Here is a 15083-nt window from a genome sequence, read left to right as displayed (position 1 = left end):
TCTAATACTTTCAGCCTGGCAAAAGGAAGCTAACAAGCTTGCCCCGCAGAAACTGGACCACCTTACAACACACACACTGACATGCTAATCATAAAATGTACAAGAGAGAAACGAAGTCTAAGTGGCAGAAGGGAAAAAGAAGAGCAACAAAATATGCTCAGGTTAGTCCAGTCCTAAGTTTCAGGGACACTAAAGTGGTTCGAAGAGTGAGTTCTGAACAGAAAGCAGTATGGTGGCTGCCGGGGGCTGGGGGCGGGGAACGGGGAGCTCCTGGTGACACTGGGTACGAAATGTCACTTCTGCACGATGAAAAGGTTGGGTGGATGGTGGGGACTGCTGCACAACAAAGTGAATGCATGAACTCTGCTGAACTGCACGCTTAGAAATGGTGAAGACGGTACATTGTATGAATGGGCTCTGAGATCAAAGGCCCCGTGCCGACTCATGCTTGTGTCACCACGAGTCAGTCCCTCACCTCTCCCCAAATGGGGAATTCACTGTGTACCTCACAGGGCTTGTAAAGGTTAATTCATATATGGCACTTAGAACGGTAGCAGGCATACAGTAAGTGAGCAATAAATGTTAGCTATTATCATTCAGAACACACGCGAGAGCGCCCGGCCCTCCAAGATTTGGAGGGGCAAGGGGGCCTCGAAGATCAGGACAGTCTGCCCGGTCACCTGGGAGGCTGAGCTGCAGAAGAGCTACTTGGGAGGCAGCCTGGCTTCCAAGTGTTTCTTTTTTTAACATTTTATTTATTTTAGAAAGAAAGAGCGCACATAAGCAGGGGGAAGAGGAGAGGGAGAGAATCTGAAGCAGACTCCACGCCCAGCGCAGAGCCCGACACAGGGCTCAATCTCATGACCCCGAGATCATGACCTGAGCCAAAATCAAGAGTTGGAGGCTTATCCGACTGAGCCGCCCAGGCGCTTCCTGGCTTCTGAGTTCGGGCTTTCAAGGGTGAGGGGGTAAAGGAGAGGACACTTCCTGGAGCCCCAGCCAGGACAGATGGCCGCCGTCCCATGGGAAGGCTCTCTGCTGCCTGGCTGCTCCATCCAGTCACCAAGACAGCAGGGGCTCACCGGGGGGACGACGCAAGCCCTACCCTTTGACTAGTATGTGGCCCACACCATGCTGTTCTTGTTCTCTACGTTTCACTTTATCATGTACAACAGCAGGGTGAAACTTCCATTACAGCAATGAAGAACTTTACCGCTAAGCTTGTTTCTGGACTTTTTTTTTTCTTTCCCCCAAACAGCACTAGAAGGACAAAATACTCCCTGAGGCAGTAGATGTGCTAGGGGTGACAGCATTTTTGCCTGTGCCTAGTTACAGCAGATGAGAGAGTCCTGGCCTAGGAACTTAATCTTTCATCTCGAAAGCAACGCTAGGTGCACTGCATCTCTTCACATATATCTTCCCAGGGAAAATATCCAGGCAAGGATGGGATGGCCAAGGGTCTACTGGCCACTGGCTGCTCAACACCAGCTGGCCGGACTCTACAGGAGTTAGTTGAGTCAGTGAAAGAGGGTGTGCTGTAAACTGGAGAGCAAAGCACGAAGGACATGGTTTATCATCAATTCAATGGGCAGATTATTTTTAATCATTTGAAAAGCCCCTAAAATTCCTAAATAAGCTTCTTTAAATCCAATGTTGTAATCCAGAATAATTTAAACACCTTCCTACTTCTTTTAGTAACTCAGAATGTATGCATTCAAGGAACTGTAAAGGCACACATCTGGGCCAACTAACAGAGGAGGAGTAAGGAGGAAAGAAAGAGATCCAGATCCCAGAGAACATATACACATAAATCCAGTCCAAGATAACACCCTCACCCTCTCAGAAGAGTATAAAAAGCTATTTTAAAAGAGCATAAAAAGCAATGGACTTACAACTTTATTGCCTCTATTAGTTGAATTATTTTAAAGTAACCTTACAATAATTTTAATTGTTAAAATCTACAGTTCCCTAGATATGTAATGAAAAACCCAAGTGACACAAACTATATTTCGTTCTGTCTTGGAAATGTATAGTGACACCATTTTTACTTCCAATATAATACAGTCTGGTATTGGACTCTCTAGATATTGTATACAACTAATTAGTACTGTGTAGATTCCAATAACAGAAAAAGAAACAATGCACCTTACGAGGGTCAAGTTTCAGGAAGAAACATTAGCTGGACTACTTTTATCGCTGGGAGCATCAGTCAGCTGGAAAAATTAAATATTTATGCCAGGCAGTTCCACCCTGTGACCCAGCTAAAAACAAAGTTTAAATTTATCCATGCAAATTAATAGCAACCAATGGTGAAACTGAAGAAACTCTTAATTGCAATTTCTCATCTGCTGACAAACTGAGAATTAAGAGAGAGAGAGAGAAGGCTGCTTTATCACTTGAGCACTACATACATAACCTGAAGGCAAGGCCAAGTTTGATCCCAACTGAAATGGAAAAACATTTTATATATGTAAAGTCTAACCACTGTAACACCCAAATGTGCAAATATTTAAGACCTGGGTTACCCAGAGAAACTTAACTTAGGTCTTAGGCTAAATCCATCTGCTCATTTGCCCAAGCAGCCAGCTTGCAGGCAGAGCCCTCACCCAGGAGTGTAACCCAAGCACTAAGTGGGTTTCTAGACTCTTCAGTGATGGTCAAGTGTGAGCAGCAGTCCTGGCTCTGTTCCTTGGATGTGCCTTCTGCAAGATGAAGTTGGTACTGGATCCTTCCTCCACAACCCCCCCCCCCCCCACCAAACCCTGCACACCTCCCATCGCTACCAAGGGTGTAAAAATTCATCGTTCTTACCTCTAAGGGCTTTGGAGGGTCAAAGGTCTTTTTCACATCTTCTGCTGCTCAGTCCCCTCATTCCCTAAGATGTCTACCATCTAATAGTTTATCTTGCAGGAGAGGTTCTTGCTGTCTGAATACCACTGATTATGCCCAAAGCAGTCACACGAAGAACTCACAAGAGTCTTGGGACCATCTGGATGAGCAGTTTGAAAAAAGCCTGCTGCCCTCATGCCTTTCACTGTTGGTTACGGCACTGTTCCTCAGCTCTCACAGACCAGTGCAAGGGGAACACAACACGGGAACAAGTGGAAGGTAACCCAGCAAAAATGAAGGAACTATGGAGCAGGAGAGGGGTGTGTGTTTGTGTATGAGCTGAACCACACTTTGCACACCTTGGTGCAAACCAATGGTAAAAACAAAGAAAAGGACAAGAAAAGCATGAGGAAAAAGATAAACAGAAAGATACTGTCTAGGAGCTGAGTCTTTTCAGACTTGGCCGGACAACTACTAGATAGGAGCGTGGAAGGACGACAGACGCACTGGCTGAAGCTGGGACTGGATCTCCGTCTTTACTCTGTATTCACTCAAGGTGCAGTCACAAAGACTGTCTAGTAGCCACATGGGCGGGGCTGCTTTAAGGGGGCCAATTTCCAGATGCTCAGCCTCCACAGGCACTCTTACCTAATTAACTGGCAGGCCCAAGCAGACACCTGCACTGGATGTCATGCTATTTCTCTTTTCCCACTTCCCCTTTACAACTACCCTTCTGTGATGAGGAGTGGGGGTGGGGAGTGGGTTGTGTGTGTGTGTGTGTTGGGCGGCGGGGGGGGGACACCTCACACCATCCTGAATCATAGTATAGTATTCTTGCTTTGAAATGTAAAACTCTGCAGGGCGCCAAATGAAGGGAGAGTTAGTAGTACCGTACTGGAATCAGTGAAGCCTCTTTTAACTGAGGCCCCATTCACTAATCTGAAGGAGGGCTCCAGGACTTTCTCTGTTTCAGTTAAGGCAAAGACCTGACATTAGAAATCGGAACTTCTAGCCATTTCTCCCATATTGGGGTATTCTGACTTCAGATCACTGCCAAGTGAGGTGGCAAAGATGCTAGGTTTTGTTCAACTACTTTGCTGTTTCTGTTCCCCGTCTCTCAAGGCAGTGTTTATAATGTACCAGCTGTGGTAAAGCTCCAAATTTTATCTAGGTCTGTATTGATCTTAGATTTAGAATTCAAGAATGGGACAGGTGCCACAGTGACATATACTAACATGTTTATCTGACCCCCAAAATAACATCACACTCCTGACAGTTGACGCGAGGTGTGTCTGACTATGGTCTGGCTCTATGGTTGTGTGGCAGGCACCCTGCATCAAATGAATGAGCTAAATCTGTGGTTTTGAGGGAAACGTTTTAAAGCTCACGGTAAGATAAAAGTATTTTGTCAAAAGTTACTATACTGACACAGGTGTGTTTCAGCGAAAAATATTTCCATTTTCTTACCCCCTTCTCACTATTACAAGGTATAGGTGAGTGAGAGGAAAGAGCTTCGTGAAGCAAGAATTGCAAGCCCTGGGAAAACTTCTCTGGCTACATTTACGTTTCCCAGAGACCAAAACACCTAGGACTCCAAAGGAGGCTAACAAGATCTTTCACAAGTTAAAGTTTTTAAAATTTTTGTTTTTAGTAACACTGAAGAAGTCCTAATTGAGTTGTCAACTTATGGATCATAACAAAATATTTTTGATAATATATGTTATCTGAATTTTGGTACAGTTGGGAAAGGGTCAAAGAACTGAATGATATTGCTAGATGTTAAAACAACAACAACAACAAAAAAAAACCCACCAAACTCCTACTCCCATCTGCCTATTAATATGAGCAAATTTTCTTAATTCTTGAATCTATTAAAAAATAACAATCATTACTGAAAATCCTGTCACAGTCTAGCAATAGGGGACATTCTCAGATATCTAAACCCAACTGAAAAAATCCATTTTATGAATACCATTTTACCTTTTATGTTAATATTTTCATAAATTTTGCAATGCTTGTTATTTTGATCACTCATATATTAATACTTGTAAGAATAACTTGATGCAGAGAAACTTTTATTCTTAAAATCTTATGGTCATAGGATATATGCTGTCAAATTTTTATTTTTGTATATATTTTTGTGATAGCAAAGTATGATAGAGTAATCAGTAAAAGACCTTCAAAGATAAAAAAAGTTAAGGATGATATCCCGTAAGAAATACAGAATGGAAATATGAGTTAAAGGAGCAAATGGACCTATAAACTTTTCGACTCTTAAAGAAGAGCTTACTCTTGCATTCAAATTTCCATAGTATTTGGTTCCACTGGACATTTTTAAAAGAGTGATATAACATTTTCACTTTAAAAGTTCAGTTTTTGTAAATACATCAGAACTTTTCATCTCTGATAATAGTCCAATACTAATATTCTAGGACCCCAGGATATTTAGCAAACACAGGGTTGGCACCAGCAAAGCCGTGAGCACAAATGCCTCCTCACCTGACTTGCCTCATCCTAGTGCTGGCCCTGGTTCCAAAAGTCATTAAGTGTGAACACCCATGACCTAACCTCTGGGTGAGTCCCACCGAACAATCCTAAAGGGATGGGAGGGAAGAGGACGAAAAAAACAGGGGAAGCACAGGACAATGGGATTATGAGATTCGAGCCCTTCAACAAAAGGACAATGGGAGTAAGTAAGAAAGGTTTCAAACCTCTAGCCAGTATCAGTATTAATTCTGAGCTGGGAATCTGTTTTGTAAAAGATTTAGAATTAAATATCAGTCATGTAAAGTATTCATTTCATGTAGTATAACCCAACATTTGGTAACACAATCCTGTCAAAAACAGATTGGAAGAAAAAAGGAAGGATGTCATTAGTTTTGCAAATATAAGTCTCCATATTCTTTTTAGAAAGAAGCAGAGCAAAATGTGTCCATATGTGGAAGTGGAGGATGGGGTCAAAGCAAGTCTGGCTGGGGAAGGCGCTGCAGGGCACGGCAGTCCAGGACGGCAAATGTCTGGAGAAGATACTTTGACTTTCCTTCCTGATTAAGACAAATTATACCTAGACCATACCTGACAGATAAGCATCTCGCATGAGTTCATAAAAGCCGGGTATTTTGTTGTTTTAAAGATTTTTATTTTTATGTGATCTCTACACCCAAAGTGGGGCTTGAACTCACAACCCAAGATATCAAGAGTTGCATGCTCCATTGACTGAGCCGGCCAGGCGCCCCAAAACCATGGCCTGTAATAACGACACTATACCATAAAACTCTATCATCATAAGAGGCATTCTTTTTTTAAAAAGCTGGGACTGGACCCCAGTTCAGTGCAGATGCTCTCTACTCTTATTTGGTATGCTCCTCAACTTGACAGAGACATCATGAAAAGCTATGGTTTGATACCAAATATCCTCCGCTACTTTTAAAACTTATTATTATAAAATTGAGAAACTGGGAATGTGAAGCTCTGGGGAAGACTTGGCTGAAAGAAACGTAGTACATGGCTTTTGTAACCGAGATTTACCCACAGAGAAAGGAACTCAAGTGTATGGATTAAGTGTAACAGAATCACAGAAATGCAATGCAGGATTTTTAAAAAAAATGCCTTTGCTTTGAACTTCAGTGCAAAAAGCTATGGATATTACATTTTTTAAGTTTTGGACTATTTTCTTTTGGAAGGTGGAAGGAGGCCAATGTTGGAGGAGTCAATACCAAAAATTACTTTTAAAAATTTATTCTAGCAATGATACTTGCATTTCTCTCTCAAGATACATTGTACTTTAAATCTCTATTGTTGGCCAACACTTAAACCTTTTGATTGTTTCTATTGCCTATGAGAGGGGGATCCTATGACAGTGCCTGAAGAACAGTGCTTCCAAACACTAATTTCCTTTCAATCCACATTAATAAATGTTCCTCTAAGAATGGTTATCTTAAAAACTCAATAGAGAATCTTTATTTACAAATAGTTCTGCACCTAAAAAATAAAAGTAAAACCATTCTTCTAGAGAAATAGAGTATCTTTCAAAGTGTGACAGGTAGGATCCAACAGAACATTGTGTCCTGTCTCTTAAAAGAATGGTTATTCTCCATCTAGACAGAATGCTTGCTTTAGATATAAACTAGACAACCGCTGGTCACTAGTCTGAACAAATTCATGACCTCACCACTCAGTCTGACACTTGTGAGAAAGGAGATGGTAGCAGACAGACTCGAGCTAGACAAATACAGAAAACTTATTTTCCATGATGTCCAAAAAGACTCAACCACATCTGATGTTTGCATATAAATTCTGCTGACCCAATAGTCTTTGACAGATGTGGTACCGATTCTACAGGGAGAGTTTCATTCCTTAGAGACTGTGTAATCAATACGGTGAGTTGGAATCAGCATTAATTTAACGGAATGGGAAAGATCATTTGTTATAATGATGAATATTCCTTTGTAAAACTGGTTTTAATTTTAAACACAGACATATATGCCTATTTGCATATAAATCATAATGGTAAATATGTTTACTAAGGGTTTGAGAAATACTTGACACTGTAGAATACAAATACTAATTTTTTGTCTGGAAAATTTCAGATCCAGAGACAGTAATATGTATAATTAACATCTTACTTGAGAATATATACATTTGGTTTGTCCTGATGAATCTTAATATAATCAAAATAGGATTAGAAGCAGGTGCTCTGATTCTCAAATGGGATTAACTGCTGCTAATAATATTGAGCATTATGCTAAACCAGGGACTTCCTAGACACTTTACATAAGTTATGTTATTTATCTCTCAATACACCTATTAGGTACAAATTAGTCTCCTAACTTTACACAGGAGGAAACCCTATCCAGGGTGGCAAGGTAGCTTCCCTGGAATCTCAAAGACAGGAAGCAGCAAGGCTGGGATAAATCCCATTATCTGGCTGTAGAGCTTAGCTGAATTACTCTCCACATAGTAGAATCAGAAAATACTTGTTTAAAATGAATGTTTCTGGGATTAGCTTCTTGGAAGTCACACTTGGAAAGTCTCAGATGAGAAAACCCCATGCAGAGAACAGGGACATTAGGAAAATGCCAAAGTGGGCACATCACAAGTTGCAAGGATTTCAAGCACAGAATGAAAAGAAAGTGACTATACTTCTTGGTGCAGGGAAAGTTCTTGGAGGACTCCCAGGATGCACATTAAACTGCAAAATTACAAAAGGTAATGTCGAGGCAGATTCTTTAGCAGCTTAGGACTCACGTGTTTTAAAATTTTCATCATTCTAGTTGGTCAAAGGTCGTGCTGGAAGAATTAAGATAACTTTACTCAGAATTCTAGCCTAACTGATGTCAGGGTGGTGCTGGGGACTACTGTTTTAAAGAGAACCTAAGGATTTATGGAATGGTAAATTTTGCCATTTGCTGCCTCCCCGCAAATCAAATCCACCTGCACAGCTAAGGAGTGACACATTCTAAGTATCTAATACATCACACTTAAAACTCAAAGTACAAAACAACTAGCTCATACAAAGAAGTGCACATGAAATTACTACCTTCTACACTTTGGTGAATCTGTGCTTTCTGAGAGAATTTCTGGGTAATTTTACAGGGAAATGCAAATGTGGTATGACAGCAAGAAAAGAGCATTTTCTTATCCGATTTTTTTTAGAGTGAAAAGTCACATTAAAGTCCTATTAAAATGGCATAAAGAGTGGTTCAAATTCTGTCAGGCAGACCTGAGACTTTTCCCAATTTCTGATTCTCACAAGTTTCCATAAACTTTATTGTACATCACGCATACGCCAAAGTGAAGATTCCCTTCCAAAGAATATACAGGGAAACGTGTATCTGCTTAATGTTGTATTATAAAAATGAGAGTTAATTTACCATTCCAATACATTTTCTCAGGATGCTCCAGATGCTGAAGTCATTTCTGGAAAACATAGGGGAAGGCAAGCTTGTTCTGAAGGAAGAAAAGAAAAACAAACGGTTAATTTTAATGCCATTGGCACTAGGAAAGAAAAGCTATCACCATGAATATGACCACCACAGGCATATGGGTATAGACACCACAAAAACGTTCTCGGTTGTGGACAGACAGGGTCCGTCTGGGGTCGAACCCCTGCTCACTGCTGTGCTGGTCGTTGACAAGTGTCACAGCAGGTGCTCTGGCGCTATGTCTTCGGTGTTATTCTGATCCTACCGACCCGAAGTCCTCCCCATTGGTGTCCAGCTGTCTGCACCTCCTCAGAGGTTTGGGGTCCTTCCGTGTGCTGGCGCACCGGAGGTAACTCTGTCATTGGGCTCACAACACACCTATCCTTATCTTGATCCTTCATATATTATTTCACTCTAGCTGCTAAATAATGTAAACAAAATGCCATCACAGGGCCTCTTGTAAGGTTTTTAAGAAACTAAATGGAAAAATGCAAACGAACTACAAAGCCAGAGCAAAATTTAAGCCCGGCATTATACACTAGTACTTCCCCAAAGATACACACATTGAACAATATTTGGCATCTACAGAAGGAGCATTTTCAAAGCCTCTGCAGGGGTTTGGAGGCAGCCAGGAGGATGGTGGATGTCCGTGGCAAAGGCTCTGTGGCCTGGATAGGCAGCCCATCAGGGGCTCAGGCATCCTGAAGCCAGGCCTGGCTGGCCAGAAGCCAACCCCACTTGCACAAATCACAATCACAGCACTACCAGGGGGACCAGTGAGAGGTGCCCGGACCAACTTTCTGAAATACTGTTAAGATAGGTTATGGCAAGGGATGTTGGCGTAGCAGTTGCCATTTAAAATATACCTATGCAACTAAAATACTAAAGAAAATAGTAAGCAAAATACTTATCTTCTAAAGAACTTTTACTCTATAAACTAATTAATTTGAATTATAGAAGTTAATATGGTTTTCAAATAAATAACATTTTTTAAATACTCCATGGTAAATTCTTCTGATTTTTTTCTTTTTTAGAAACACACACTGCTCATTTGGCAGATCTGTCATCTAACCAGTCTGCTGGATAAGTAGCCACAGATGGTATTTAAATCATTCTCCACAATCCAGGACTATGAATCTCTGTGACATGAACAAGGGAACCGAGGGACAGACTCCCTGCCATTATCTACCATTTGCATGTACAATGCAGTTTTAGAGACGTGTACAGTTGACCCCTGAACAACATGTGTTTGAACTGCACCAGTCCACTCGTATGTGGGTTTTTTATAAATACAGCACAGTAAATATATTTTCTCTTATGATTTTCTAAATAACATTTTTAGCTCACTTTACTGTAAGATATTGTATAAAATACCTATGACACACAAAATACGTGTTAATTGATGGTTTATGTTATTGGTAAGGCTTCTAGTCAACAGTAAGCTATTAGCAGTTAAGTTTTTGAGGGGTCAAAAATTACACATGGGTTTTCTACTCCCTGGGAGGTATACTGTTCAGGGGTCAACTATATTTTCTATCTTTTGTCTATGAAAAAGCCAGAAATAGAACAGATGCTAGAAGCTTGAGCCTGAAATAAGCTTTGTGAAGACGGAAAGAGGGGCTGTAATTCCTCCCAACCAATGCTTACACTGAGTGTACAGGTATGTATTACTATTTGGATTAAAGGCAAGAAGAATAAGAAATATTCTGGAAGCAAGAAGATAAAAGACATCCAAGGTTTTTTGTGTGTGTGTTTTTTTTTTTTTAATTTTCAATTTAGAAATCATTACAGGATTCCCAGCCAAGAATCCCACCCGGAAATATTCCACATTCATTTTTATCCACGTATCTCATGATGTTTTATGAAACTGTAGTAGTTACTCATTCATCTGGAGGCTGGATTATCTGCAACATTATCTATTCTAGAACACAACCAGAAAGCAGAGGTAAAAGGGATTGTGAAGGGTAATGGGCCATCACAGAGCCCAGGTATTTCTTGTGGAAGACACGCAGAAACAAACTCCTTCAGATCACACCATGTGCAATAAGCTGATCAAAAGCAGCAAGAGAAACATTGGCCTTCAGGACCAGTATACAATGTGGAAGTTGTAGCACAGTACAAGACCTCAGGGTTGTTGACTGTAATCTGAGTCAACAGCACGACGAGGCTGCCAAAAAGGCAGGTGCAATCTCAGATTGCCAAAAGGAGAACAGCAGCTAGAACATTTCTAAGGACAACTCTGCAATGATCAGACCAGAGCCAGGATTCAGCTCCATGTGCCACTTTTAAAAGGAGCCTCGACACCTCCACTCAGGAAGAATTATCAGAGGCTAGGCAAAGGTGTCCAGAAAACATTTATAAGCAATGGATGAAGGCAATGTGCATTCCAGAAGAAACAAAAGAAACTGGAGGCCTGGGGAACAGTAGGCATGACAGAGGTCTTGGGGTATTAGAGGACAGGGCCAGGAGTAATAGCACCCCCACACCCCACCCACCCAACAAGAGCATTCCCTATGCACCTTTGCCTGCTTCGGTATTCTTCGCAGTGCTGATCAACACATAACGTACTACTGCAGGCTCTTGAGTATTAGCTACATCCCCCAGGATGGTTTGCAAGTCCCCCAAGAACTCATGTTTCATTTGCTTATCCCTGTTGCCTAGGACAGTGCCTAACACAAAGGAGGAGTTTAAGTAATTGTTGAATGAACTTTAGAATGTATAAGGCCTGTTAACGTGCATTAACTTTTTCATAAAGAATTTGGTTTAATCTGCGCTACTCAAGTGATTAAGACTAGAACCACTGGTAGAAGTTATAGGATGTTGATATGAAGGTCTTACAATTAATTCCAAAAATGATAAAGAAGACATTCTTATTAAGTGAAGGTTTCCAACAGAGGCTGAATCCCTCTCTGTCATGGCCCAGAATGGCACTTCTGCACTAGGGGGGAAGCTGATCTAGAACAGCGAGGCTAGGGATGTCACTAAACATCCTCTAGGGAACAAGCTGGATCCCCACACAAAGAATTATCCAGCTCTAAATATTAGTGGTGCCAAAGTTGAGAAACCTCCCACAGAAATATGAAGTTTCATATACAAGTTTAAATTTTGCAGGGGCTACATTAAAAAAGGAAAGAGAACAAGATAAGTCCATTTTAATAATATATTTTATTTGGGAATGATGTCAGCATCATGGTGCTGTGAGTCATTCTTCTTCTCTCCCCTCTGATTTACAACTAACTGGACATACATACCCTGGGTGGGGGGGAACCCCACAGCGCCTCTGCACAGCATAGCAGGGTGCCCAAGAAATCTACCATCTGTGTACCTAGAGCGGGTGGGCCAGGCAGGGGAGCTGGCAGCGGCGGGCCCGCAGTGAGCGGGCACCACCTTTCCGGCAGAGGAGGGGGTGGGGTAAGGCAGCAAGTGGGGGTCGGCCTGGCAACAGGCACTGCAGCTGGAGGAACCACGCTCCCTGAGAAGAGACCCCCAGTGGCTGGAGGAAGGGAAGGAAAGAGAAGTAGGCAAAGAGATCTGAAGGCAAGCATCTCCTGTTCTCTGCCACAAGAGGCTGGCCCACAAACCTCTGGAACCATTCCCACTTGAAGATCCCCCCACCTGGCCATGGGTATACCCAAAGCTGCAAGTGCTAAGTGCATACCTCCCTCCCACTTTACCACCACTCTGCTTTTTTTCACGCTCCCAACCTAGCAGAAAGGCAGCGCTGGTTATCAAAAATCAAAAAGTTGTGTTATAGCCCCATCTTCTGGAAAACAAAAGGAAAACCCCCACCTATCAGCCTGCTGAACTGTTAAGAATTGAAGTAAACAAAGTCTTCAAATGTGGAGGTGGCACTTCTCATCCAACACCATGAAAAATCACTGTAATGCAGTAACATAAAAAGATAATGACATTTCTCCAGCAATAGAACCCAAAGACATGGAATATTGCAATCTAACAGATAATTTAAAAGAGCAGTTACGATGAAATTCAATGAGCTGTAAGAAAACTCCGAATGGCAATATGGTGATGACAGGAATAAAATTAATGAATAGAAGTGCTTTATCAGAGAGACTGAAATTCTAAAAAAAGAAATTCTGGCGCTGAAGAACTCAATAAATGAGATGAAAAATGTATTAGAATGTGCTGGAAACAGAGCAGATCATATGGAAGAGAGGATTGGCAAGCTTGAGGACAGAAATATAGAAATGATTCAGGTGGAAGAGATGGAAGATTTTAAAAAAGTGAAGACACCCTGAGAACTATCGGACTCCATCAGAAATGCCAACAAGAGAATAATGGGTATCTCAGAAGGAAAGAGAGAGAGAATGGAACAGAGAATGCATTTAAATAATAGCTGAGACCTTCCCAAACCTGGGGAAGCAACTGGATACATAAGTCCACAAAGCTAACAGAACACCCTACTGTCTCAAGGCAAAAAGACCTTCTCCAAGACACATTATATTAAAATTGTCAAAAGTCAATAATAGGGGTGCCTGGGTGGTTCAGTTGGTTAAGCATCTGCCTTTGGCTCAGGTCATGATCCCAAGGTCCTTGGATCAAGCCCTGCATCAGGCTCCCCACTCTACAGGGAGCCTGCTTCTCCCTCTCCCTCTGCGTGCTCTCTTTCTCTCTTTCAAATCAATCAATCGATCTTTTCAAAAAGTCAATAATAAAGAAGGAATTTTAAAGGCACCCAGGAAAAAATATACAGTAACCTACCAAGGTCCTCCAGTAGGCTATTAGCAGATTTCTCAGCAGAAACTCTACAGACCAGGAGAGAGAGGAATGACATATTGATACTTAAAGATAACAACTGCCAGCCAAGAACACTCTACCTGGCAAAGCTAACTTTTAGATATGAAGGAGAAACCAAAGCTTTCCCTGAAACCAAAAGCTAAGAGTTCACCACCACTAGACCTGCCTTAACAGAAATGTTGGAGGGAACTCTTCAAGCGAAGAAACGAAAAGATGAAAGTACACAAAATTCAATCTGATTAACCAGGCAAGTAATAATACTGTAACTCTCTTTTTAGAATACTGTATTAAACTCCTATTAGAGCATAAAGGAAAAGAGCATTGAAAGTAACTATAGCTACTACAACTTGGTAACAAAGTCATAGCATAAAAAGAGATAATTTGTAACAACAAAGGATAAAATCTTTGTAGGGGAATGAAGACAGAGTGCTATCAGCAGGAAAAGGACTACTTTATCTATGAGATGTTTTATGTAAACCTCATGGTTACCACAAAGCAAAAATCTAGAGCAGAGACACAAAACATAAAAAAGGGAGAAACTGAGCAATCACCATGGAAAACCACAAACTTACAAAGGTAGAAATAGAAGGAAAAAGAAACAATGGAGAGATAAAATAACCAGAAGGCAAAGATAAAATGGCAGTAGTTAGTCCTTACATAACAATAATCACCCTAAATGTAAATAGATTGAACTCACCAATCAAAAGGAAGAGTAACTGGGTGGATTAAGAAAAACAAGAGCCATGCACCTGGGTGGCTCACTTGGTTGAGTGTCCACTCTTGGTTTCTGCTCAGGTCATGATCTTGGGTCATGAGATCAAGCCCCACATCAGGCTCTGCACTCCACACTGGGCTGGGCGGGGGGAGGGGGGTGTCTGAGATTCTCTCTCTCGCCCCTCCCTGCAACCTCCCCACCCCCTGCTTATGCACGTGTTCTCTAAAATAAATAAGTAAATCGTCAAACACACACACACACACACACACACACACAAGAGCCAACTATGTGCTGCCTAATAGGAGCTCTAAAGACATATAGGCTCAGCATGAAAGAATGGATGATGATACTGCAAGCCAAAAAAGAAAAAGTTTGTAACCATACCTGTATCAGGCAATATAGATTTCAAGCCAAAAAGGGTACTAAGAGACAAAGAAGGTCATATAATGATAAAGGGGGGGGGTCACTATATCAAGAAGATATGACAATCATAAATATATAGTCTGAACACCTGGGCACTGATCATCTATTAAGCAACTGATAATAGATCCTAAGCGGGGGAGCCTGGGTGGCTCAGCTGGTTAAGCATCTGCCTTCACCTCAGGTCATGATCCCAGGGTCTTGGGACTGAGCCCCGAGTCGGGCTTCCTGCTGGGAATGGAAAGGGCTTCTCCCTCTCGCTCTGCCCCTCCCCGTGCTTGAGCATGCTCGCTCTTTCTCTCCCTCTCTCGCATAAATAAGATCTTAAAAAAAAATAGATCTTAAGGAAGGAATTAAGAAAATAGAGTAACCACAGAGGAAGTCAGTATCCAGTATCAGCAATGGGTAGATTATCCAAAGAACAATGAAATCACACTGCA

General features: G+C 41.6%; 1 protein-coding gene across 13 annotated transcripts in view; it reads right to left on the bottom strand.

Annotated features, from left to right (window-relative positions):
* OSBPL1A (oxysterol binding protein like 1A) overlaps positions 1-15083 on the bottom strand; it is a 231462-nt gene that overhangs the window by 21088 nt on the left and 195291 nt on the right. For all 13 annotated transcript variants that reach the window (XM_025886552.2, XM_073898394.1, XM_073898392.1 and 10 more), the window contains one exon: positions 8703-8778. In XM_025886552.2, the coding sequence (XP_025742337.1) occupies positions 8703-8778 (76 nt within the window). The remainder of the gene's footprint in view (positions 1-8702; positions 8779-15083) is intronic.

Source organism: Callorhinus ursinus, unplaced genomic scaffold (assembly GCF_003265705.2).
Source record: "Callorhinus ursinus isolate GAN/ISIS: 27379988/994484 unplaced genomic scaffold, GSC_fseal_2.0 scaffold11, whole genome shotgun sequence".
Taxonomy (NCBI): domain Eukaryota; kingdom Metazoa; phylum Chordata; class Mammalia; order Carnivora; family Otariidae; genus Callorhinus; species Callorhinus ursinus.
This window is presented reverse-complemented; position numbering and strand designations above follow the sequence as displayed.